General features: G+C 42.9%; 1 protein-coding gene and 1 pseudogene across 1 annotated transcript; one reads left to right on the forward strand and one right to left on the reverse strand.

Annotated features, from left to right (window-relative positions):
* Nucleotides 367-20,037, forward strand: LOC109709083 (annotated as a pseudogene).
* LOC109709472 (uncharacterized protein At1g04910-like) lies at nucleotides 20,618-25,240 on the reverse strand. The gene is made up of 10 exons (XM_020231729.1): nucleotides 24,831-25,240; nucleotides 23,360-23,422; nucleotides 23,187-23,268; nucleotides 22,961-23,031; nucleotides 22,753-22,841; nucleotides 22,463-22,666; nucleotides 21,911-22,172; nucleotides 21,566-21,793; nucleotides 21,287-21,484; nucleotides 20,618-21,184 (listed from the first exon to the last, which is right to left on the reverse strand). Exons 1-10 carry the CDS (start codon nucleotides 24,957-24,959, stop codon nucleotides 20,975-20,977), a joined length of 1,536 nt encoding a protein of 511 aa, XP_020087318.1. The 5' UTR covers nucleotides 24,960-25,240; the 3' UTR covers nucleotides 20,618-20,974.

The raw sequence follows: 25,441 nt of genomic DNA on the forward strand, positions 1-25,441 counted from the left end.
GCTGCATGGATGAGGTATCACAGGCCTCGAAGAGGACAGAAAAAAAAAACTAGCAATTGCAGTGGTGCTTGTCAATTGAGAGAAGTTGCTCCCAATGGTTTGTCATCGAATTTTGAAACTTGTGATTTTTATTTGAAATTGATGTGCACTTCTGAAATAATTATTTTACTCCGAAGAGTGCTATTTTTGAAATTTCGATGAATTCCAAACTTTTAACTATAATTAGGACTCGAAATCATTAACATGTGATGTTAGCAAAAATAGGAATTTTAATAATAAATAAAGAAATACTTAACCACGTGCAACTTCATATTTTTATTGGAGGACCCGAAGAACCTCAAGTGGTTTGTGCAGGCAGAGCTGGTGAACAGACGGTAGACGATGCTCGACGTGGTTGGGATGCTAATCCCTGAGGTGTTAACCAAGATCGGGCTCACCAATGTGCTGTTGTGGTACGATGTAGGAAAGGCCGAGTACTTCGCCTCATCCTCCACCCTCTTCGTCATCGAATTCATCTTCTTCAAAAAGATACTTTCCAAGAAAGAACAACTATTAATTAACCATGAGCTCGTCCACCACCTTCATTGCCAGAGCTCATGACCGTGGCCGCCATGGTCGATACCTTCACTGGTGACTACTCCCTCACCGTCCTCGACAAGGTCTGGTGAATCTAGGAGAGAAACAAATGAGAGAAGGGGAAGACGCATCATGCCCCAACCAAGGAGCAGTAGGTTCGCTGAAGGCAAGTGGTGGAATAGGAAGTGGAAGAGCTCAGGATTGCTGCGGTACAAGCTACAAGGAAGCAATGATCTGTAGACAGAAAAAAGGATACCCACCTCGGAGGAGACCTCTCTCTGCTGAATGGAGCACAGGCAGTCCTAAGAAGACTTGCAACTATGAACGGGACTTATCAGCAACAACAACCGTCCTTCCCACCCTCGCCCTTGATTTGATGCTGGAGAAAAGATTTCTAAGACTAAAAGAAAAGCTACATGAGTTTGCAAAAGTTGATTCACACACCTATATCCTGGAATCTGAGGATGGCGCACCATCAGAAGAAAACAAAAGGAAGAGGACAAACCGGAGGGTCTCATGGCAAATCACAAGGAAGGGAGACTAACCTCGTGTTTCCTTTCGTCGGTGAATCCTCAGCTGCGACAACTAATTCATACAGTCCTTTCCCCTGGGAGAAAGCTTTACGGGTACCCAGTATAACTTGTGGAAGAAGAAGGAGATCACATCAGCAAATGTACCTAACCCAGAGGCTTCTTATAAAGAGGCCTTTCTCCAACATGTTCAGCAACCTGAGTCTGTGAAACCTTTGAAACTTGCCCATCATACATCCCATTTTCACATACCTAACCTCGTGGGAAGATGCTTCAGGTGCCTGGCAAAGGACCACAAAATCAGAGAGTGTAGAGAACCTCTGAGGTGCACCTTGTGCTTCAGGTTCGGTCACCCTGCCCGTTACTGTCGAAAATGTGGAGCTGTTGGCAGGGAGAAGATGCAACATGCTTTGCATTTTCGTCCTCCTTCGATAAAGGTGTTCATCCCGCTGACGGAGGGGTTCCATTCCCGTCAGAATCTGTGTCGGAACACCGTGCTAGCTAACATCATTGGACCAGCAAACTTGGGTCACTACTACCAGGAAACGATCGCAAACGACTTCGCAATCAAATTGGCGGTCTTTCTGACAACTTGCATGTAGCACGGCACCATGAGAGGGATTTCGTGATTTTTTTGCCACAATGGGTTCACCCGGAGGAACTTCTTAGAAGGGAGGTCATCAAATTTTGACATTGCCAACTCAGATGCTACGAATGGAACCCTTACATCAACACGAGCCGATCCCAGCTCACTTACAAAGCCTGGGTGAAACTCGTCAACCTACCTTTCGAGTGCTGGTTCGAAGCCAGGGTGGCTACAATTGTCAATGGATTCGGTAGATAACTCCGAGGTGATGACGACAGCTTGAATATGATGGACCTCATTGCATTTCGCTGCCAAGTTGCCGTCGACGATCTCACCGACATCCCCGAAAGTTTGGCAATAACCTTGGGGGACGTTACCGTACAAGCGGCTGTCCAAATAGAGAGAATGGCTCCCTTCGACAACGACGACCGTGGTACCCCCTTCATAGGGGAAGATCAGAACAAAGGTGGCAATCAAACGTATCCCCTGGGCCAGCGACTGGCAAGGTGAGTCAACCTACAAGGTGGAGATGAACGGAATAATAACTCTACAGAAGGCGAAGATACCGGAAATAGTGATACTTGGAACTCATCAGAACTCAGAGATAGATGGCGTTCACCTTCAATCCAGGAACGACTGCCACGATTCCGATGACGATGTGATGCAAACGACGCCAATGACGGACGGGAAGGCCCTTCCTTACCCAACGGTCAAAGATCTCGTACCCTACGACCCGACACATCTTTGTACATGGAATGCAAAGCTCTTTACCCAGCGAGCAACATGGCCTCTCGAAAGATGCACGATCGACCAACATGGAACCTTTTTAAATGAGCGATACGGGATGGAGAATTCGATGAGATACTACAAAGAAAAAGTAAAGTATGTATTGGTGGAGAAAGGAAAGGCAGAGGAGACGATGGGGTCAGGTGATGGGGAATGGGGTGATCTCGTCGTTAGCCAAGAGGAGAAAGGTGTTGGCTACCCTTAAGTGGTGGGACTCCCCTCGCGAAGCGTGCCTCGCTGGTTTGAAGAAGGGGCTTTCTCGGGTCCTCCTAGGGTTCCGAGAGTGGCTCTTATAAATGTGAACAGTGTTTGGACTTGCAATAGCTGGGGCTCGACTAGGAACTGGACAGCCCCCCCCAAAAGGAGTGGACCCAAGGCTTGACTTTGCTCGATCCATCTTTGGGCAATGGCGGGCCTTTGGAATCTACGACCCTTCTGTGGGCCTACTCGGTTTTCATGACTTCCTCGGGCTTTCTTAAAGTCTTTTTAAATGGGGCCTGTTGTTTTGGGATGCAAATTCCATATTGTTCTCCACCCAGACCTCTGTTCCGTATGATTAAAGGGGGACAGCCCATCCCACCATCTGAAGAAGCGACACATCCTAATTATGTGGGTTTAATTGTTGGCGGCCTTGCTCTTGAGGATCTGTGTGGAACGATCCATTGGTGGGAGTTAACCGGGATCACTTTGTGGGGGGGGATTTAGACGGGATACTAATCGATGATGGTGACTGTATGATGGGTTATGCAGGCCACAGCAAGGTCCATACTGATGGAAAAGAAACTGATTCGAACCTAGGAAGTGCAATCTTGACGATTCCTATTAGTGCCATAAGAAAGAGTGCTCGTCATTCTACCCGAGAAAATATATATTCTTTGGACAGGGCAATATCACGCAAAGCATTCCTGAAGGAGGGTGAAATATCAAAAGTAGCAAATCCATTGCGCAAGAACCAGAAGGGGCAGACGAAAAAAGCCACACTCGTCGATCCAGGCGTAGCGAAGCTCAGTAGGATAAAGAACAAAAGCACCAAGTATGGGATCTTCCTTACTAATGAGGAGGTCGGTAGCTTTAAGGAGTTCCTGTGCGTCACTCCTTAGACCATCTTTGTTGAGTGGGTTGTTATGGTGGAGTTGGTGGTCTTTTAGGCTGTCATGATTCAGTTATGTAGTTGGAACATTAGGGGTCTGAACGACCGAAATAAAAGATGTCTCGTGAAATCGGTAGTGTCTAAGTTTAAGAAGTCTGTGTTGTGTTTTCAAGAATCAAAAGTGGAGGATGTTTCACGTTCTTTTCTTTCCTCTTTTGCTGGATCTTATTTCGATAAATGTCAGTTTATTAAATCGAACGAAGCTTCTGGGGGAATTGTTATTTGTTGGAGTTCAAAAGTTTTTCATGTTGTGAGGTAATCGTGCGCGATTACTCTCTTACTACGTGGTTGAAGCACTTGGACAGGCGAACATTTATTCTCATAATGAACATATACGGCCCTCCTTCATGGGAAGGAAAAGAGGATTTTTGCAATGAACTAGCTGTGCTAAAGGGAGTGTGTGGAAGGATATGGGCAATTTGTGGGGACTTCAATCTAACCAGAAATCAGCTTGAGCGCAAGCGTCGAGCATGGAGTAGACGTCTCTTGACCATGTTCAACGATCTGATAAACACATTGGAGTTGATCGATTTACCTATGGCCAATCAAACTTACACGTGATCTAATATGCAAAGTAACCCCACCCTTGCGAAGCTTGATCGTTTTCTTATTTCCATAGAATAGGATCAAGTCTTTCCTTTGACTCGAGTAGTGGCAGTACCGAGAGTTACATCTGACTACAATCCTATTCTTCTATCCATCGGTGATAAAGTGAGTAGACACTTATTCCGATTTGAGGAGACTTGGCTTATGAGAGAAGATTTCTGCAATCTCGTGTCGATCTGGTGGAAGGAGGTGCCGAATAAAGCGTCCAATATTCTTACCTTTGTTGCTAAACTAAGATATTGTCGCAAGAGAATTAAAGAAGGGTGCACATCGAGCTATCATTGTATTTCTAGATCTTTGAAAATATTAGCAGAAGAGATTCACAAACTGGATCTTCTTGAAGAAAGGTTTTCGGTCACTCATGAACAGCAATAGCAACAAAAACTGCTTAAGTCACAACTACGGGATGGACTCGTCGAGGAAGAGATTTTGTGGAAAACAAGAGCCAAACAACAATGGCTGAAAGAAGGCGATGGCAATACCAAGTTCTTTCATGCAAGAGCAAATGGCAGGCGACGTGCAAATTTCATCCATACGGTTGAAGACGACGGTAGGACCATTTACAGAGAAGAAGAAAAAAAGGATTATTTTTACTCTAAATTTAAAGAAGTTTTTGCTCCGGACATGACACATAATCTAGCAACAGGGATTGCAGTAGCTTATTCACAACCATACCCTTCCCTAACCCGAACCATCTGACTACGCCTTTCTCATTAGAAGATATCAAGAAGGCTACTTTCCAGCTCGGCGGTGACAAAACCCTGGGGCGGGACGGGTTCAATATAAGATTTTTTCAAAAATTTTGGGAGGTGGTCAAAGATGATTTGCTCAATATCTCCACCGACATGTTTCTATGTAATCTTCACTCTGGACCTATGGATTATTCCTACATCTGTCTTATCTCTAAGAAGAAGGAAGCTACAACGGCAAGCGATTTTCGACCTATCAGCCTCATCAACAGTGTACAAAAAATCATATCTATGGTACTTGCCAACATATTAGCAGGGGTTATGAAAGACATTATTTCCCCATCGCAGTCTGCCTTTATCAAAGGCCGGTTCATTCTGGACTCATTAATTGCTACTGCCAATGAAATTACCAGCTGGTGTTCGAAAACAGGTGTGGAAAGTGTAGGAGTTAAAGCTGACTTCGAAAAGGCGTACGATAGAGTAAGATGGAATTTTCTGAAAAAGATTTTGACTTGGCTTGGGGCGAACTGTAAGTGGTGTTATTGGATTGAACAATGTATATCCAATGCTAAGGTGGCGGTGTTGGTAAACGGATCACCAACTAAATAAATAAAAGCTAGAAGGGGTTTGCGGAAGGGCGACTCGCTATCCCCTTATCTATTCCTGTTGGTGGCGGAAGGTTTAGCGAGATTGACGGAAAGAGCCATTTGTAATGAATTATCGAGAGGCATCGGACCCAATGAAAAGACTAAAGTAGCTATCATTTAGTATGCAGATGATACTATCTTCTTTTGTGAGGCTAAAAAAAGACAAGTAAAAAATATTCTTTTCTCGTGGCAAATTTTTGAGTGGGCATCTGGTTTGAAAATTAATCGACGGAAGTCTAAATTATTTTAAATGGAGCGGAATGAACGACTCAGTAGGAGATTGGCGAATTTATTAGGGTGTAAACTGGGATCTTTCCCAATTAACTATCTCGGTCTACCATTAACAACTGACCGTCTAAAAAAAGAAGACTGGTGGTTTGTCATTGACAAAATGGAGAGGCAGATCAAAGGGTGGCAAGCTAAACTTTTATCACAAGGAGCTAGATTAGTTCTCGTGAACTCAGTTTTCTCAAACCTGCCTCTTTATTACTTCTTGATCTTCAAGGCACCGAAGTGGGTATTGCGTCGTCTAGAAGCCTTGAGGAGAGCCTTTTTTTGGTGAAGGAATACCGTTGTGTTGGTGGCTGAAAGTCCCGACCCTTGACTAGGTCAGAATACAGTCCTCGGGAAGGGCGTCGGGATGATACGCGGTCGTTGATTTGACCCTCGAAGTTTGCGCCCACGACGGATCAAGCGATTCAGCCAATGAGGGATCGAATCAGCCGGGTTCGAAAACCTCTACAGTAAATTCGCTTCGGCAGGATGAGCCGAATATAGAGGGGAAGCCTGTATCTCGGCTGAGAGATGAGCCGAACGACTGAACAATTCGAGATCTGATCGGCAAGAAAGGCCGATAAAACAACTTTTTATTAAAAAGGAAGACAGAGAATTACAGGAACAGGGGAGTGATGCCCGTAGGGTAGACAGACTCCGAGTGTGCTAAATTACAGGGAACACTACTCCTAATGAAAAAGCGGTAAATGCAGAAAAGAAAGATGCAGGAAAATAAAGGTGGTCTTTTGTGCGCAGGGGCGAAGACCCGTTTTCAGAGTATCGAACGCTTATTTATAGAATTGCCCTTGCGTTAGTTATTCCTCTTGCACGATCAGCCACGATCTCCTGAATTATAGGACCACCTTTGGCCGATCGGAACCGCTCAGAACCGCTTGCGGTTGCTATAACTTCTTGGTCCAGCGCGGCTCGCGTGTATCCGGTGTACTCTAGGTCTACCGTTTTAGCCGTCTTACTGATATGGACCCGACGTGCCATCTGTTCGCGCCTGACTGGCTCAACAATTGCCCCCTCGGCAGCTTTTGAAGCGATGCTTCGGTAGCTGGCGCTATTTTTTCGAACTCTTGGCATACTCTTTGTCTTATCTTCTGAAAAACAAGTGCGATCCGAGGCGTCTTCCTCGATCCAATCAAGTTTAAATTCTCTGACACAATCTGTAATACAATCTTTTGTACGATTTAATTTTGGCCGCTGATTCTTTCTTTTACGGCCTTGATCACATTCTTTATTTTTGCCTCATACGCGGCATTAATTAGGTCATTTTAATTACCGCCGTTTAATCATCATTAAAGCCGACCTCGAAACTCGCTTTGATAGGACGGTTCGATTCGATGGCCTTTCTTCTTCTCCAAGCTTTTACCTTTTTGTCTCTTCTATTCCTTCTTCGTTTTCCAGGAAACTCTTCTTTTGCTTCTTTTGGCATTTTCTTTGCTTTGATGCATGGCGCCTCTTCCGCCATTGCCCACTCGTCCTTCCTTGGACTATACTCTGCTTAGGCCATATCTTGATTCGGACCCTGCCAGGTTTATCTTGGGTCTCTCATTTACCGCAGACCCATCTGCCGATGATTTTTCATTTTCTAATGAAGGTCTTCCTTTGATGGCTGAAAATATTCATCTTTATTCGTGGTATCCTTCGGCTTCGATGGGAAGAAGTCTTCGAACTTGGCCTAGTACTTCAGACGCCTATTTGGCTTGGTTGGATCGTGTACAAGCCACTCACGGCGATTTATGACGAGAAACTAGCATCTATGAAGCCATCCAGCTATCCCGAAAACCTCCTTCAGCTGACTTCCTTCTTTTGGCTTCCGCCCTTTGTTTCTGGTCCCCTGTTTTCAACATTTTTCTTTTTAGAGGCGGTCCTCTCACCCCAACTCTTTTTGACGTCGTCGCCATTGTTCGCCTGCGCCCTCATGGTATCACCCTTTCCATGGCTTATAACCCTGATGGTGTATCTGATTTTGAGGCCAATCTTGATATCAATGATTTGGCCTACTCCAAATTTCTTCGTAAATTTGCAGGTAAATCTCCCGCTCCGGTCACTAAGAAGGAACATACTGCATTCCTTCTGTACTGGTTTTGTCATAATCTTTTCTGCACTCGTTCGCAGAAAATTAACCGAGATTTTGTTTCTATCGCCGTTGATTTATCTAACGGCGATAAATTGGCCTTGGGGCCCTATTTTCTTGCTTTTGTTTACAGAGAGATTTTTGACTCTATTAGGCCGTCACCCAATGACAATGATGTCACCATTAGCTTGGGTTGCGGTGTTTTTTGGTTTTTGCAGATGTTTTTACAAATTTATTTCAGTAGGCTGTGCCGAGAACCTTTAGATTTGAGCTCGGCTGCTCGCTTTGACTCCTACGGACTTGCTCTCGGCTGTCCTCCACCATTTACACCAGGGCATCCTCTGGACTTCCTCACTTATTTTTTCGTTTTTATAATTCGTGCCCTCACTTTCTTATTTATTGGTCTCCTTTTGCTGATCGAGTTACTGGCCCCCCTTGGTTTTTGGCCAGATATGAATCATTTCAGGGTGAACTCGCCTCTTCTCGTGCTAGCGAGTATTCTGACGTTTGGTATCCTTTCTTGGCTCCTCGGGACTTGCACATTGGCTTGAAGTCACGCTCGAAGTTATTGCCCAGTACCGAGGTCTACTCTCCACAGTTTGTGGCGCGCCAATTTGGTTTTACCCAGGCCATTCCTGCTCCGGCCAAGTTTTTCACGGCTAATACGGCCACTCATCGCCCGCCTACCAAGAGCATAGCTGACGCCGATCAGATTTCGGCTATGGGAAACCATCTGCGGCGATTCTTCAAATTGGTCAGCTTCAAAACCAATCATACCGGAGCATTAGGTTTTCGCTATACTGTAAATTGGGATATTTTCCTCAAGAAAACCTTTGCTCCTATCGTCTCGCATGCACATCGCAAGACTCGTCATCCTCTCAGTATAATATTCCTTTTGAAAATGACTTCCTGCTTATAATTACTGCTACTCATTCTTTTTATTTTTGTAGCTCCTTTCCCAAGTAAGATTCAACCGGAGGGCCCTGCCGAGCCATCCATATCAAACGAAAAAAGAAAGAGGCTGCTGAAACTCCGCCTCCTTCCTCTGTAATGTTTTCTAATTTGCTCCTCTTTTGTTCTTTCTATTTTGCTGTTTGTAATACTCATTTTATTTCCATTGTCAGTCTATACCCACACCTTCATCGGTTCCAAGTTCAAATAAGAGACCGACTGAGACCGTACAAGTTTCTCCCCTGCCGACTTCGAAACGGCGTAAATCAGTTGCTAAGCGGCAATTTCGACGAGCCGACAGTATTCCTTCGGTTGACAATCTAGAAGACACAGCCGAAGATATGCCTTCGGCCTCAATTCCAATAACAAGAACCGAAGACATACCTTCGGCTAATATTCCACCAACAAGAACCGAAGACATATCTTCGGCTAGCATTCCATTAGAGGAAACTGCTGTGCCATCCTCAGCTGCGAAACCAAGCTGTGTCCCGACCGAAACAATTGATATCGGGGTACGTCAAATCAGTTGTTAGTAGGCAAATTTTATTTTTCTTCATCTATTTATCTTTTCCTTTTAACGCGTTCATAGTCTTCTCCTGAAAGAGCTCCTTTTCCTCATTTCTCAAAGACTCAGATGGAACGGCAGCTTCGCAGGAAAACCCGTCTTGAGAAGAAGAGAGGGATGGAAAAGAAGAAAAAATTTGTTGAAACGGCAAGCACAACGCCGTTACCCGGTGAGGTCATATCACCTCGTCCTGCTCCTGTCCCAACATCAACTGCAGAGGACGAGCAAACAAACATACCTCTTGGGCGAATTTCTGGAGATGAAAGTGCTGTTCCTCCCTGCTCGACTCAAGAAGCTCCCACTCCCGATGATCCTTTGTCTGTAACTCTTCAATCCTTTTTGATTTCGTGCCCCAGTTCAACCGAAGGGGATGATTCTTCAACTATTATCATTTCGTCGGACACCTGAAGCAAGTTCGACGAGTGTCTTAAAATATATGGTGCCGGTATTCCTAGTTTGGCTCAAAATCCAGAACAATTTGATCGGTTGTATGCCCTTTTATTTGATTTGACCGATCAAACAGATGTTACTCCCGGCATACAATGTTTTGTGGCAACTTTATCACTTCAACTTTGATCTTTTTTGGCTCGGCAGCAATCTTTAGGCGCCGAACTTGTAGCTTTAGATCAACATTTTTATTGTGTTGATCATTTTAAGAAAAATATTCCTGATGTAACAGCTCTGCATACTGAAGTACATCAAGAGGATAAAGAATTGGCTGATCAAGAATCGGCTCTGCAAAAGCGAATCTTCACTCTTAAAGAAGAATTAGCAGCAGCCGAGTCTACTCTGGCGCAAACCTCCGAGCGTCGACTTCAACTAAGAGATCAATTAAAGTCTAAAAAGAAGGAAGGGGTAAAGCTTAAAGAAGAACTTTCCCAACTTTACAAAGTGCATCCTCTGATGAAGCGCCGAAGGAAAGCTGCTGAAACCGCCCAATCCAATCTAATATCCGAATGGAACCAACTCAAAGACTTATTATCCTGATTCGGCTTGTAATATTCTAATTCTGACTTTAATTATTTTCCTACATGGATGGGTAATATCTTTTTAAATACTTTCCGTTGATTGGTTTTTTACTTTCTGATCCGTCTTTGTTTTGCAAATAATATGCATTGCCTCTTGTGATTCAGCTAATCTGGAATGGTCCTTCCCAATTTGGGGACCATTTTTCATATATTCGCTCTTTTTGACCGATTGGAAAAACCAGCCGAAGTACTAAATCACCAACGACGAATGTTTTTGATCGCACTTTCTTATTATACGCATTACGTACTCGGCTTTGGTATGCTTGCATACTATCTAAAGATGTCAGCCGAGTATCTGTTAATTCTTCTGCTTTATCTTTCATTAAATTGCTATATTCATCAGCCGATAATTCTTTTTGTTTTTCTATCCTCAAAGAAGGAATTGTTATCTCGGCTGGAATTACGGCCTCATGGCCATAAACTAACTAAAACGGTGTCATCCCTGTCGCCGTTTTCATTGAAGTTCGGCATGCCCATAATACTTCGGAAAGCTTTTCATTCCACTTTCTCGGGTATTTCCCGATATGTCGCTTCATAAGGTTGATAACCATTTTATTTACTGCTTCTACTTGTCCATTCGCTTGAGCATAATAGGGAGACGAATGAAGCAGCTTTATCTTTCGAGACTCGACGAACCGAACAAACTGTCCTCCTGTGAACATTGTCCCTTGATCGGTTGTGACGGTCTCAGGAATCCCAAAGCGATGAGTTATATGATCTTCAACAAAATCAATAATTCCCTTTTGTGTAACCAACCGAGTGGGTTTGGATTCCACCCACTTAGTAAAATAATCGATGGCTACTATTAAAAATTTGTGACCATCCGATGAATTCGGCTGAATTTCTCCATTCAAATCAATGGCCCATCCTCGAAAAGGCTAGGGTTTAATTATCGCGTACATCTCCGAGGCAGGAACCCTCTGAATTGGGCCATGAAATTGACATTCTTGGCAACCCTTGGCATACTCTATGCAATTTTGATGCATAGTTGGCCAATAATATCCTTGGTGCCGAATTGTCCATCTTAACTTCTTTCCTGCTAGATGGGTTCCACATATTCCTTCATGTGTTTCTCCCATTACTAGTAGAGCTTCTTCCGGCCCTAAACATTTCAATAGAATTTCTTCGGCTGTTCTTTTGTATAGTTGACCATCTAACAAACAGTAGCCGAGAGCTCTTCTTCGAATATTATAATCGACCCTGATATTAGGATCCTCCAAATATTTGATCAATGACTTCCTCCAATCATCTTTTACTTCTACAGGAGCTATGATCGGTTCTCGTATATGAACTGAAGGTAGCAATCTTTGCTGTATTACTATTGATTTTGACTTNACATTCTTGGCAACCCTTGGCATACTCTATGCAATTTTGATGCATAGTTGGCCAATAATATCCTTGGTGCCGAATTGTCCATCTTAACTTCTTTCCTGCTAGATGGGTTCCACATATTCCTTCATGTGTTTCTCCCATTACTAGTAGAGCTTCTTCCGGCCCTAAACATTTCAATAGAATTTCTTCGGCTGTTCTTTTGTATAGTTGACCATCTAACAAACAGTAGCCGAGAGCTCTTCTTCGAATATTATAATCGACCCTGATATTAGGATCCTCCAAATATTTGATCAATGACTTCCTCCAATCATCTTTTACTTCTACAGGAGCTATGATCGGTTCTCGTATATGAACTGAAGGTAGCAATCTTTGCTGTATTACTATTGATTTTGACTTCGGCTCTCTGTATCCTGAAGCCGATTGGGCCAATTCGTTTGCCTTCTCGTTTCCCTGTCTGCTCAAATGTTCGAATTCGACTTTTCCGAAATTGCATAATAATTCTATCGTCTTCTTCAAATAATTTTGCAAAGTCGGATTCTCACATCGGTATTCTCCGTTAACCTATTTTCAGTATCTAACAGACGTCGGCTTAGGTAATAAATGGCATGTTCTTTCTTCTCTTCATTTTCTTGAGCCAGCAAACATCCCAAGTTTTCATCTGCAGCCGATATATATAGCTTCATCGGCTGATTCGGCTTTGGAGGTACTAGTACCGGAGGATTTGATAAGTATCTTTTTATATTTTCAAATGCCTCTTGCTGTTCCTCTGTCCAAACGAATTCTTCTTTATCTTTCAGCCGAAGTAACGGAATAAAAACCCGGATTCTTCCGGCTAAATTAGATATAAACCGCCGAAGATAATTAATCTTCCCCAATAAACTCTGTAGTTCCTTTTTGCATTTGGGTGGCGGTAACTCTAATATTGCTCTTGCTTTATTTTTATTAATTTCAATCCCTTTTTTATGCACCAAAAACCCCAAGAAATTTCCTGCAGAAACTCCAAAGGCGCATTTCAAAGGGTTCATTTTTAAATTATATTTTCTCATTCTCTCAAAAGCGAGCTTCAAGTCGATCCAATGTTCGGCTTGTGACTTGGATTTGATAACTATATCATCGATATAGACCTCCAACATTTTGCCGATTAAATCGTGGAAAATAAAATTCATGGCTCTTTGGTAAGTAGCTCCGGCATTCTTTAAGCCGAACGGCATAACAACCCATTCAAAGGTTCCAATTGAACCCGGGCATCTAAAAGCCGTTTTAGCCACATCTTCCTCAGCAATATAAATTTGATTATAGCCAGCATGTCCATCCATGAAGGACAGAATTTCATTACCAGCAGCCGAATCTACTAACATATCGGCTATAGGCATTGGATATTCGTCTTTCGGTGTAGCTAAATTCAAGTTCCTAAAATAGATACAAATTCTAAGTTTACCATTCTTTTTACGTACTGAAATTATATTAGACACCCAATCAACATAACGGGCCGCTCTAATAAATCCGGCCTTTAAAAGATTTTCGATTTCATTTTTAATTTTAATACAATACTCGGCTCAAACCTACGAGCCGGTTGTTTGAAAGGCTTGCCAATGCTCTACAATCTCTCGGCTTAAACCTGGCATTTCTTCGTAGCTCCAGGTGAAGCAATCCGTGTACTCCTTTAACAGCTTCTTCAATTCTTCCTGTTGTTGAGCCGACAGCTTAGAACTTATAAATGTCGGCTTGTTGTCTTCACAAGACCCCAGGTTTACTTCAATCAACAAGTCCTGGGTCTCCAGCTTTTTCTCGTCGGCTTTAATAGGCGATTCTTCTAGCTCCATTTCTGCTGTTTGCCTATTCATCTCATATGATTTGTCGGTCTTCATGACCGATTTCGCTTGACCTTCTTTCTCGGCTTTATGAACCGAGTTTCTTATGACTTCTTCGGCCTTATTGGCTGAATTATCAGGTGCTAACATATCGGCCTTGGCAGCCGAATTATCCTCATAGCCGATTTTGTTGATCGGCTCATTTTGTTGAGGCTTGTGCCAAGCCTCTATTCCCGATTTTTGGGACTCCATTTTAACCATCTGGGTGGCTCTTCATCAGCCACCATGGCGTTGATATCTTTAAAGAGAATTAAGTGAATCCCCTCCTCCGTCACTTTCATGAACGAAATTTGATCTGGATCAGTATCGGCCCAGTTAGTGTGGCCGATGTCCTCCATGTTGACATCTATCATTTGAGGCCGTTCTTCGGCCCGGACTTCTTCTACCTTATCTCCTATCCACTAGAACAGTTTCCCGTGGATTGTGGAAGGCACGCATTCATTCGAATGTATCCAATCTCTTCCCAACAGCAAGTTGTAGTGGCTATGTGCATCCACTACAAAAAACGCAGTTTTCAAAGTTTTTGAACCTACCGTGAGTTCGGTGGTGAGCACTCCTCGAGCTTGTTGACCGTTTCTTGTGAAATCGGTCATGATTGAGTCGGTGGGCTTCAAATCATCTTCATCTTTGCCCAGCTTCTTGAAAAAGGAAGTGGGCATCACATTGACCATAGCGCCGCCATCTACCATAACTCGGCCTACTGGCCGACCTTCTATCAAAGCTTTTATAAACAGAGGCCTTATGAACCTCGCCTGCATGGCCGATGGTTTCTCAAAAACCACTGCATCGGCCTGTTGAGCATCCTCTAGCTGCAATTGGGCTACTGTAAGCCCATTCTCTTCTTCTTCTCTGAATTCCTCGTACTCCACTAGCTCCGCTTTGAAGGATTGAGGAAGAGCATACACCATATTTACTTCGGTCGGTGATTCGTCAGCCGATTTCCCTTTGATCCTTTGTTTCTTTTCTTCTGATTCCTTGGCCGTTTCGGCTGAAGAGTCACTCTCCATACGGACCTCCCTTTCTTTAGGAGGCCACCTTTCTCTTTTGATTATTGTTTCGAGGGAAGCTATTTTATCTTCTAACTCCCTTCTGGTCATTTTTTCTTCTACCTCGGCCTCTGTTGGCCGTTCTATTCTTGACTTCAACTGAAGGGCAGGTGATGAGCCGCCTGCCTCATGATCATTCTCATCGGACGAAAAGTGTATGGTCGCTCATCAGGGCGTCGCCATACATTGAGCCTCATCCCTTTCGCCTCTTCATAATTTTGTCTTGCCTCGGCTTGCATCCTCTGCTGTCGACGCTTCTGAGTTTTCGTCAACATCGGCCCCTGCCACCTGGCCGATGGTTTAACTTCTACTTCGTGCCATTCATCCACTGGCACGTTTGCCGGTACTTTAACCGTTCTTAAATGATTTTTTGGAATTTCTCTTCTCTCCCACGGTCTCGGCCAAGGCTGTATGCCGAGTTCGTTGACTAGTCTGCGACCGAGGAATTCTATGTCACTCTCAGTCATTCCTTCAAATTCCGGTTCTGGTCTCGGCCTGGCTTGTTGTTGCCAATGTGGCCGATACCCAGGGAACCTTGGCTTGGAGCCGAATGGTCTGTCATGGTAGTCCCATCGGCCATTACGTTCTTCACGCCTGTTGTTGTAGTAGTCACGCAGGATCTTCTGCATCATCATGTCTTTCTTGCGTTGAACCGAATCTACTTCCGGTTCAGTGTCATTAGAGGTTGCATCCGAGCCTTCTTCTTCTTGGTACTCGCCATCGGGAATATCATCCTAATCTTCAGGGAACGCCATCAGTTCATTCCATTCGTTCCCCCTTTTTTTGGCGTTCACGATAGCTTCCCAGTCTTTTTTTGTCATTTCGGCATTGCACCTGATGCATAGCCGAAGATGCTTTTTAGCATGAGCCACATTGTCAGCGGTCTCTTTGTCCAAAACTTCTTTTCCTTTGATATTCACCATATTGATCTGAAATGGAAATGAAGTTTTGTTAATTATCTGACTTTCATTTTCTTGGTTGGCCAATATGAGTCGACCCTCTTCTATTTCTTCCTGGATCTGCCTTTTTGCAGTCGCTTTCCCTTTCCCTTTCATGTTCACGGTGTTGACCTGTGATGGAAAAGGATTCTTATCAATTTTCATATCTTTATTTTCTTGGTCAGCAAAGATCAGCCGACCCTCATTTATCTCTTTTTGAATTTGCCTCTTAAAGGCAGTGCATTCACTAGTTTTATGACTCCATGAATGGTGCCATTTGCAGTATTTTCTGCGTTTCAACTCTTCTACAGGAGGTATAGTTTGGCCTTCCTGTAATTTAATGCGTCCATCCTTTAACAACCGATCGAAAATAAGATCGGTCTTTGCGATGTCAAATGAATAACTAAATGCTAATATTTGCGCTTTTGCTTCTCTTGACTTTGCTGGTTTTAGCAAAGCACATTTATATGGTTGACTATTTCTCACCATTTCGGCAGCACAGATTTCGGCTTCATCAGCCGAATCTTCTGTCTCTTCCGATGAATTCGGCTCTTTATGAGCCGAGGATTCTTCAAAGAAAGAAATATTTTTCTCTTTCCCTTTATTCCAATTTTTGTTTCGGCTCCACCTTGGTCGGTCGTCATTATTTCGTTTTCGAAACTGCTCGTATTGAGCAACTCGAACTCCCAAATCAAACAGGTTTGGAAAAAACTTATCCTCAAAATGATCTTTAATTTTAAAATGCATGCCGTTGAATGCCATTTTGGCAAACTCCAATTCCGGCATCCTTACAAAGCATCGGCTTCGAGCCGTCTTAAATCAGTTTAAATATTCATCAACCGATTCTCCCGTCCTTTGTCTAAATTGAGTCAAGTCTGCAACCGACAACTCAGGCTCGGTTCTATAAAACTGCTCATGAAATTTACCCTCTAATTCATTCCAGTCCCGAACGGAATTAGCAGGTAAACTTGTATACCAAGTGAAGGCTGTCTTAGTTAGTGAGGTGTTGAGTAATCTTAACTTCAAAAAAGGATCTGCCGCTGCTTCGCGGCATTGGGCCGTAAATCGAGTGACGTGTTCGACCGTATTTTCGGTCTCATCTCCAGAAAATTTGTCAAATTTCGGCATCTTCCAATTTGCCGGATATGGGTGTTCTACATCTATATTAGCAGGATATGGTGATCTGAATACAGGCCGCATTGCTGGCCTTGTGCCTACTCCGAAAGTATTCCAGATCGCTTCTTCTATTTGCGCATAAATCTCATTATTAATCCCCTGTATGGGGACTTGCGCTGGCACTGGATTCGGTGGTTGTTGAACCCCGATATTCTGTACTAGGGGATTAACCCCTTGTGCATTCGGAGCCTGCCCCCTAGCCCCTACATTTTGAGGCTGGTAGGCTACAACTGGAGGGGGTGGAGGTAATCCCCAAGCCACTTTCGGCTGTTGACCGGTGTTTCCAACAACCGGTCTATAAGCCGCTTGATACTGTGCCCCCTGGTATTGGGGCTGACCAATAACCGGTGTTACTGGATTTTGTAACACAGGCATTATCACAGGCGCTTGAAGGCCTGCTATCGGCTGTTCGTTTCGAGTTAACAACTGCCCTATTCGGGCTATGTTCTCGTTAGAGGCTGTGATTGCGGCCAAAACGGCATCCAGCCGCGCGGTACTCGCATGACTATTCTGGTCCAAAGTCTGTTGGACCCGAGTCATTTGGCTGAGTGCTTGGGTCAAACTAGGCTCCTGTTGGCTAGATTGACCGCTAGTCTCACCTTCCACCGGTAAAACTGCTTAGCGTTCCACTGCGTTCTCCGAATTACTGGGCTGTTCACTCCCAGAATTTCTAGAAATGGCCCTATTACGGAGATTCATGGCGTTTTCATCGGCCATATTATAAAATGCAAATTTACCTCAAAAGGGTTCCACCGGACGTGCCAAAATTTGTTGGTGGTCGAAAGTCCCGACCCTTGACTAGGTCAGAATACACTCCTCGGGAAGGGCGTCGGGTTGATACGCGGCCGTTGATTTGACCCTCGAAGTTTGCGCCCATGACGGATCAAGCGATTCAGCCAATGAGGGATCGAATCAGCCGGGTTCGAAAACCTCTACAGTAAATTCGCTTCGGCAGGATGAGCCGAATATAGAGGGGAAGCCTGTATCTCGGCTGAGAGACGAGCCGAACGACTGAACAACTCGAGATCTGATCGGCAAGAAAGGCCGATAAAACAACTTTCTATTAAAAAGGAAGACAAAGAATTACAGGAACAGGGGAGTGATGCCCGTAGGGCAGACAGACTCCGAGTGTGCTAAATTACAGGGAACACTACTCCTAATGAAAAAGTGGTAAATGCAGAAAAGAAAGATGCAGGAAAATAAAGGTGGTCTTTTGTGCGCAGGGGCGAAGACCCGTTTTTAGAGTATCGAACGCTTATTTATAGAATTGCCCTTGCGTTAGTTATTCCTCTTGCACGATCAGCCACGATCTCCTGAATTATAGGACCACCTTTGGCCGATCGAAACCGCTCGGAACTGCTTGCCGTTGCTATAACTTCTTGGTCCAGCGCGGCTCGCGTGTATCCGGTGTACTCTAGGTCTACCGTTTTAGCCGTCTTACTGATATGGACTCGGCGTGCCATCTGTTCGCGCCTGACTGGCTCAACAAGTTGTTATGGGGGGACATTGCCTGGTCAGTGGAAAACTATCTATCAAAGTAAGAATGAAGGTGGTTTAGGAGTTAAAGACTTAGAGACTATGAACGTAGCTTTATTGATTAAATGGTGGTGGAGGTTCTTTTCTAATAGGAACCATTTGTGGGGTGCATTAATAGATGGAATTTATTATATACGAAGGAAACCACTTGTGGAAGGTAGGTCATTCAAACCTTATTTTTATGGTGGAACAGTGTTCTAGCGACCAGGGAGGTTTTTAAATGTGGCATCTCTTACACAATTGGAAATGGTCAAAACGTCAAGTTCTGGACTAACATTTGGTGTGAACGAGCTCCACTGCGAACTATATATCTGTGTATCTTCGATAAAATCATGTTCAAAAACTACAGAGTGAAGAAGTGTTGGGGAAGAAATGGTTGGAAGTGGCATAAGATTCTGTCAGGGTTCACCCCTACGTCTTAGATAGAAAGCGACCAACTTTCGGAACAAAAGGAGACAATTTCTACGATTTCTCCATGTAATACACAAGATGAAGTAAAATGGAGGTGGACCCGTTTTGAAATATTGTCGGTCAACTCGGCTTATAAATTTCTCCTGGACGGTGGAGTTAGAGTCGAGAGTTCGGTAAGCCAATGGAAGATCAGAGCCCCTCTTAAAGTCAAGATTTTCGTTTGGCTCGTGTTGAAAAAAAAAGGTGCTCACCACTGACAACCTCCTTAAAAAGGCTTGGAACGGGGATGAGAATTGTGTTTTATGTCTGGACTAGAAGGAGACTGTGGACCATCTCTTCTCTGGCTGCGCTTACACTTCGGCTTTGCTAAAAGGTCTACTACCTAATAAACTACCTTTTAACAATCGTTCATCCTCGACAGAGATATGGAAAACGAGTAGCGGCAAAAGGTGCACAAGGGGTTAAAGAGATGACGACCATCGCCGCAATGTGGTGGGTAATTTGGTTAGAACGTAACAGAAGAATTTTTCAGAAATCTAAAAGGTCGTTGGGGTGTTTGTTGATGGAGACTAGAGTGCTCAGAGACTCGTAGGATCGTTACTGCTTTTGATTTTCGTTGTTTCTCTTTTGTCTTTCTTTTGTCTTTCTTTTATTTTTCTTTCATACTATGAGCCTTTCTCTTGTCTTTTTCCTTTTCCCTTACCTTCGAGGCCCAGGATGCCTCAATTTGTTGCCTAGTTCACTTTCTAGTTGAATGAAGCGATAGCATGCTACCTTTTCTCAAAAAAAGAAAGAATTCATCCTCTTCCACTACGTCGAGATCCGGCTGTGACAAAACATCAAGAACCCCGGCAGCGTCAATCAGGACCCTATCTTCAAGAACTATAGGCTCCCGCCCAATGGGGTCGGATTCCCCGGCAGCATCTTCAACCCCCTCAATTTCGCCCCCACCGTCGAGGCCAAGGAGAAGGAGCTCGCAAATGGTTAGTGCCAAAATTACTTACTTGAGTCCTTCATCCGATTAGTAGTAACATGATTTTTGTTAGTTGTTTATGATAATGCGCAGGGAGATTGGCGATGTTGGCGTTCCTGGGCTTTGTGATTCAGCACAATGTGACAGGGAAGGGGCCTTTTGAGAACCTGCTGCAGCACCTCTCTGACCCATGGCACAACACCATCATCCAGACCCTAGGGTTAAGATTCTTATTATTGTTTGTAACAGGGGGCTTGGGTGGGGACTTTTTGTTTTTTTGAGGTGGATGCATAGTGTGACAGCGAAAGGAGAAGATAAAAAACGATGGAATTTAATGTCATGTACAGAAGATTATTTGAGCATCATTGTAATGCTATCTATGCTTTTCTCACTACCAGTAGGTTTTCACTAGTTTCAAGAGAAAATGCATCCTTTTTATTCTTCTTAAGCTGACACTCTAGCTTCAGCTATTGCTTGACGGCACATTTCATCTCACAACACAATAGTTTAACTCCGATTTGCCCCTTACTCTGAATAACAGAAGCCTAGAGTTTTTGACCAACCAAGAGTTATTACGGCTTCTTTCAACAATCCCATTTAAACAACACTCCAGCACAAACTATTGCAAGGCACAGGGCCTTAATAAGGTTCAAATTGGAAAAATTGCCGAACCCCTACGCTGACAAATTTCTAGATTACTAAGTTTGAGGCAAATAACTACACTGGATTCATCCTGGAGGAATTCTATATATATAACCATGGAAACGACATTGAAAGGGCCAGCAGTGTGTTAAACCTTAAAAATCGTAGTATCCGAATGCCAGGAAACAAAAGCAGAAAAAATTTCAGTGAACTTGGATCTGATTAGAAACAGATAATTTTCTTTCGTGTCAAGCTATTTACAGAGGAAGTCGAAGTACAATAAATAAAGAGTCCTTCGAGCTCAAGGATTAGCAACTCCAAATTCAGGATGCCATTTTACAGAACTGTTTACATACTTAAATCTACATGACACCAAGATATAACATCTAGGAAAGATATCGTTTTATGAGAGGCTTACCAATAAGTTAACAACGATACCACCTGAAAATTTAAGGCATCTCAGCAAACCAACCTTCAATTGTTCAGATGTAACTAATCTGAAGTCGAACTGAAGCTTCAATTAATTCACTCCTTTCACAAAAAAGAACTAGAAGAGGATATGAACCTTCAACTAATTCACCCTCGACACATACAATCAGGGGCAGGGTATGTATAGATGGATTGCTTTGGCTTCCTCAACCGAATTTGTCCGTATCTACCTTTGTGCCCCGCCCGAACAGCCTGCTCGAACTCAGACCATCCTATGCTCTTGTTCAAAAAGAGCTGGCCTAGCAATGCCATATTGGGCCGTATGGTCTTCAAGTTTTCATACGTCCGGTGGCCCAGCTGAAACCATCGAAAGCTCATTGTCAGAAACTTTAGCTCAACTCCTTAAATAATAATAAAAAAATATTAAGTAACTACTAAAATGTACCACGAAACGCTTACCACTGCATTGTGCATATTTCCTGGAGATGCAGAGATGAAGATATCACTATGCACACTCACATAATAATCAACAGCAGCTAGTAGAGAGGCCTTCCCTTCTACCTTTGTGAGCTCCTCTACAGATGCAAGGCTCTTCTTATCCTCCATCAATGGGAAAAGCTTTCGCAGGGTAGAGATCCGAGACTCCCCTCCGTACACCTGAAACATATATTCATATTAGTATTTAAAGGACCTTATAACAGCAATGGTTTCCTCCACTTAGACAAAGATAGTATAGACCTTGTGTGAAGCAAGATAGAGGCGAGTTTTACTGTCAAAGCCTAAGGCAGCTAGCAATAATCCTATTTCTTCTGGAGTCAGTGGGCATCGACCCTGGCTCCGGAGCTCCTCATCGGTGAACTGAGAGTTTAAGACCCTTCCTTGCCAAATTACTTGCCTGTACTTGGCCAAAGCTAGCCTCTCAGCTTTGCCACCACCGAAATCACAGGCAGAATGTGCAGCCATATCCTGCAAAATATTGATGAACTTTATCAGTTTAAAAAAAAAACGGCTTCAAGTAAAAGATAGGAATTGAATTGTTATCTCTCTCTTTGATTGGTACTATATTATAGGTTTCGTAGGTACCTTGTCAAATCGAAGATGTAAAACAGCAAATTTCCCTGACTCCTCATTAGCATTTTCCTCCACTACCTCTTGCAAAATTTCATTGGAATGTGGGTTGACTGGATTCCTTAAGCGTTTCACAAGGGACTCACCCAATGCATTAATATGTGGAACGAAAATCAAAGCTTGGAAGTTTACTTTACAGCGTAGCTGTTGAATTTCCTTGGGTAAATCGTCGAAAGCTAACCGGTGTGAAAATGGGGAAATGGCAGCTATTCCATAACTAAAATACAAGAAGGAAACAACCGAATAAACGACACTCAGTTAGCAGGTAAAATTGTGTCAATGTGAAAAACTAAAATATATTTCTCAAGAACTTGTATTAATTAATTGCAAGTTATGAGATCAGCAAGTAGCAGAATGATAATAATATCAAGATGTGCAATATGCATGGGAGACAAAATATAACAAATTTAATCACAAATAGAACAGGTACTACTCTTCATTGTATATCAAGGTAGACAATCAAAATACATTATCGGCTAGAGCTAAAAGGTTCATTTGTTTACAAACCTCTGTAGAACAGGAAGAACATTTTCTAGATACCAATTTGCGGAAGCATGAACAGGTGCAGTCTTAACTCTTGTAGCTCGAATACCTAGAGCATAGTACTCTCTCGTGCTCCAGGAAAATTCTTTCGGCAACTCTCTAACTATTGAAACTTCATCTTTTAAAAAATTAATAAAGTGATCCACATCATAGATTTCCTCAAATGAGCTGCAGAAGCAATGCTGACTATATCAGAAATTATCTTATACAAAATGGGTGAGCAACAAACAACTGAGATTCTATTCTAGATGTACCTTGAATCTTGCCAAACCAGGTTTACTTCAAGGTGCGGGATAACAAGGGTTGCATTAAGAATTTTAGCAACAATAACTGCATCGCAGATCTATTAAGAAAACGGCCATTATAAGATAATTACTCTCTATTATAAGCCTAACAAAGAAGGCTCCAACAAAGAATTATGGGAGCTATCCCTTCAACCATGATGATAAGGTAACAGCTTACCCCCATCCTTTGTTGATTCAATCCACCGTCAAGAAATACTTGAATATATCCACTTGACTTAGCAGGGAGAACTACTCAATAGAAGAAAGGATGAAATGTCACAAGAACTGCTTGCGAAAAATAAGTTTATATTCACAAGAAGCAAAATGGCACAAAAGAGCTGTTATTTGCAGTTGATCCCGCACAAACAGAGTAAAATCAAAACATTGCAGTTAAATGCACTTACCAGGTCTACTTGCTGACCCAATGCATGGTTTCCATCCTTGAGGACTTAACTGTGACCAGAGCTCACTCTTCTGTTCATCCGACTTTGAAAGAAGAGCATTGTATTAAATTAACAATCCATAAGAGGCTGTTATAACTGAAAAATGGAGCTTATTTTTAATAGGTAACACTCACTATTTTCCGATGTAAAGCTCCCTCCAAAAGAGCTAGATGCCGAGGTTTAGGGGCGTTCCACTCCTGTGCAGAAGAATTGGAACATAGTCTTAATAGACATTCTACAATTACCATCTCTTTTTATAAGCTAATTTATGCGGCTAGCTTCACTTGCAACTAAAACAACACAGAAAAGGACTTCATTCACACAATTAAAGCAACTAAATACATCAAATACCCAAAAATTCAGCGAAGTGTATTCCCCATTCCTAAGTTATACCCTTTAGCGTTTGATTCGGATATAAGCAAGAACCAGCTATTACAGGGATAGGTACAAGTATGGGGATAAGAAAAATAGCGTTTGGATGAAAATTGAGTTGTTCCTGGGGATAAGAGAAATAGCGTTTGGATAGATAATATGGAATAAGAAAAACAGTGGGTAGATATATATAGAAAATGGAGGTTTTGGTGGGGATAGTTATACCAGATTATTTCATGTATGCGAGAACTACTATTCTCGGATAAAAAATTTGCGTTTGGGTATAAAAGGGGGTAAGGTTATCCCTCCCCTTATCCCCAATCCAAACACTGAGGTATCTCCTAGTAACTAAATATTTTCTCTTAAGTAGATCAATTAACACAAAATCCCGTAAAAACTGCTCCAAGCTCGAAATTAGCATTCTTCTCTACTCACATAGCCAACATAGCCGTCAAAATCGAACAAAAGATAAAAAAATAAAAAAAAAAACACGCATACTATTAGGGCTTGTTTGGTTCAAGGGTGGAATTGGAATGGATAATGAAATGTGAATGAATTGGAATGGTAATTGGAATGGCCCACTCCCCCAAGACGTTTGGTTTAGTTGTGAATTGGGAATTGGAATGAGTTATTCACATTTCATTGTTTGGTTCGTATAAATTAAAAAAATTATAGGATACTATAATACTAATTTTACTCTCAAATATAAATTTATATTATTTAAAATTTATGAAAAATATAATATTATTCTCTAATAAGTTTTTCAAAAAAAAATATCAAATTTATTTTTAAAACTTTTATTGATGTGGGTTAGGGATAGGGTTTTGAAAAAGGATAGGTTTTTTTTTTTTTGTTGATGAGAAAGGGGTGAAGAGAAGGAGGGTGAGATGGTCACATGGGCTTCGAGAACTTAATGAGCTTCCGGAATGAAATCTCAATCCGGGCTAGAAAACCGGAATCAAGTTGAAGGCTAATGGGCCATTTCCATTCCAGTCCGGAATAGGAATCCCCAACCGATTCATGCGAACCAAACAAAATTAACCGGATTTGATCGAACCGATTCCTATTCCATACCCAAAATGGATGAACCAAACAAGCCCTAAGCCCTTAGAGTAATAGCTCATAATCCAAAGAATTTCTACTGTGATCAACGGAATCTTCCTCAAATTTAATTTATTTTTTTTAAAAAAAGAGCACAAGGTAATCAATTCGGGAAGAGGGAACGGAGCTCACCGAGAAGATGGAGGGCGAGACGCGGCCGAGAGGGGAGAAGAGGCCGGGGAAGAAGACCGGAAGTAGGAGGACAATAAGGGCGACGAGCGCCCCCTCCCTGTTGGAGTGGTAATGGCGCCACGACCTCATCACCTACCTCGCTCCGCCGCCACCGGAATTGGCTTCACTCCGAGGAGCCGTTGCAGTCGCCGCCGCCGCCGCCGTTCAAAACCCTAACCCTAGAAATGGATTGGGGGAAGAGAGGGATGAGAGCGGAAGAGAGCGGAAGAGGATGGAGACGGGAGGGGGAGGAGGCGACTTCCTCCTCTGTTGGATCCGGCGATCGGTCGCTAAATGATACCATGAGCTTACGTGTCGTGTGGCGATTCGAAGTAAATGGTGTTCGACCAAGTTGCGCTTCTCCATTATAGCTGTGGTAATGAGTGTAGCGGCACACACTCGACAGCGCATTATAACGGGTGCAGCTGTTTGGATCCACACTTTTTTCCGTTATTCAAAAATACTCAATTCCATACCATCCGTTAAATTACTTTAAATTAAACATAGCTTAAATAACTGTTAGAACTAAAAAAAAATTAAAATATTTTTTTTTGCTCTAAATTTAAGAAAAA

This window comes from Ananas comosus, linkage group 4, assembly GCF_001540865.1.
Source record: "Ananas comosus cultivar F153 linkage group 4, ASM154086v1, whole genome shotgun sequence".
NCBI classification, from domain to species: domain Eukaryota; kingdom Viridiplantae; phylum Streptophyta; class Magnoliopsida; order Poales; family Bromeliaceae; genus Ananas; species Ananas comosus.

Bases quoted from the DNA above. Each gene is read 5' to 3' on its own strand.
- LOC109709472 (XM_020231729.1), bottom strand. From the start codon at position 24,959: ATGAGGTCGTGGCGCCATTACCACTCCAACAGGGAGGGGGCGCTCGTC. The intron at 23,269-23,359 runs GTGAGTGTTACC...CTTCTTTCAAAG, and splicing joins GAGCTTTACATCGGAAAATA to TCGGATGAACAGAAGAGTGA. The intron at 22,173-22,462 runs GTTTGTAAACAA...CTTGTATTTTAG, and splicing joins GTTCTTCCTGTTCTACAGAG to TTATGGAATAGCTGCCATTT.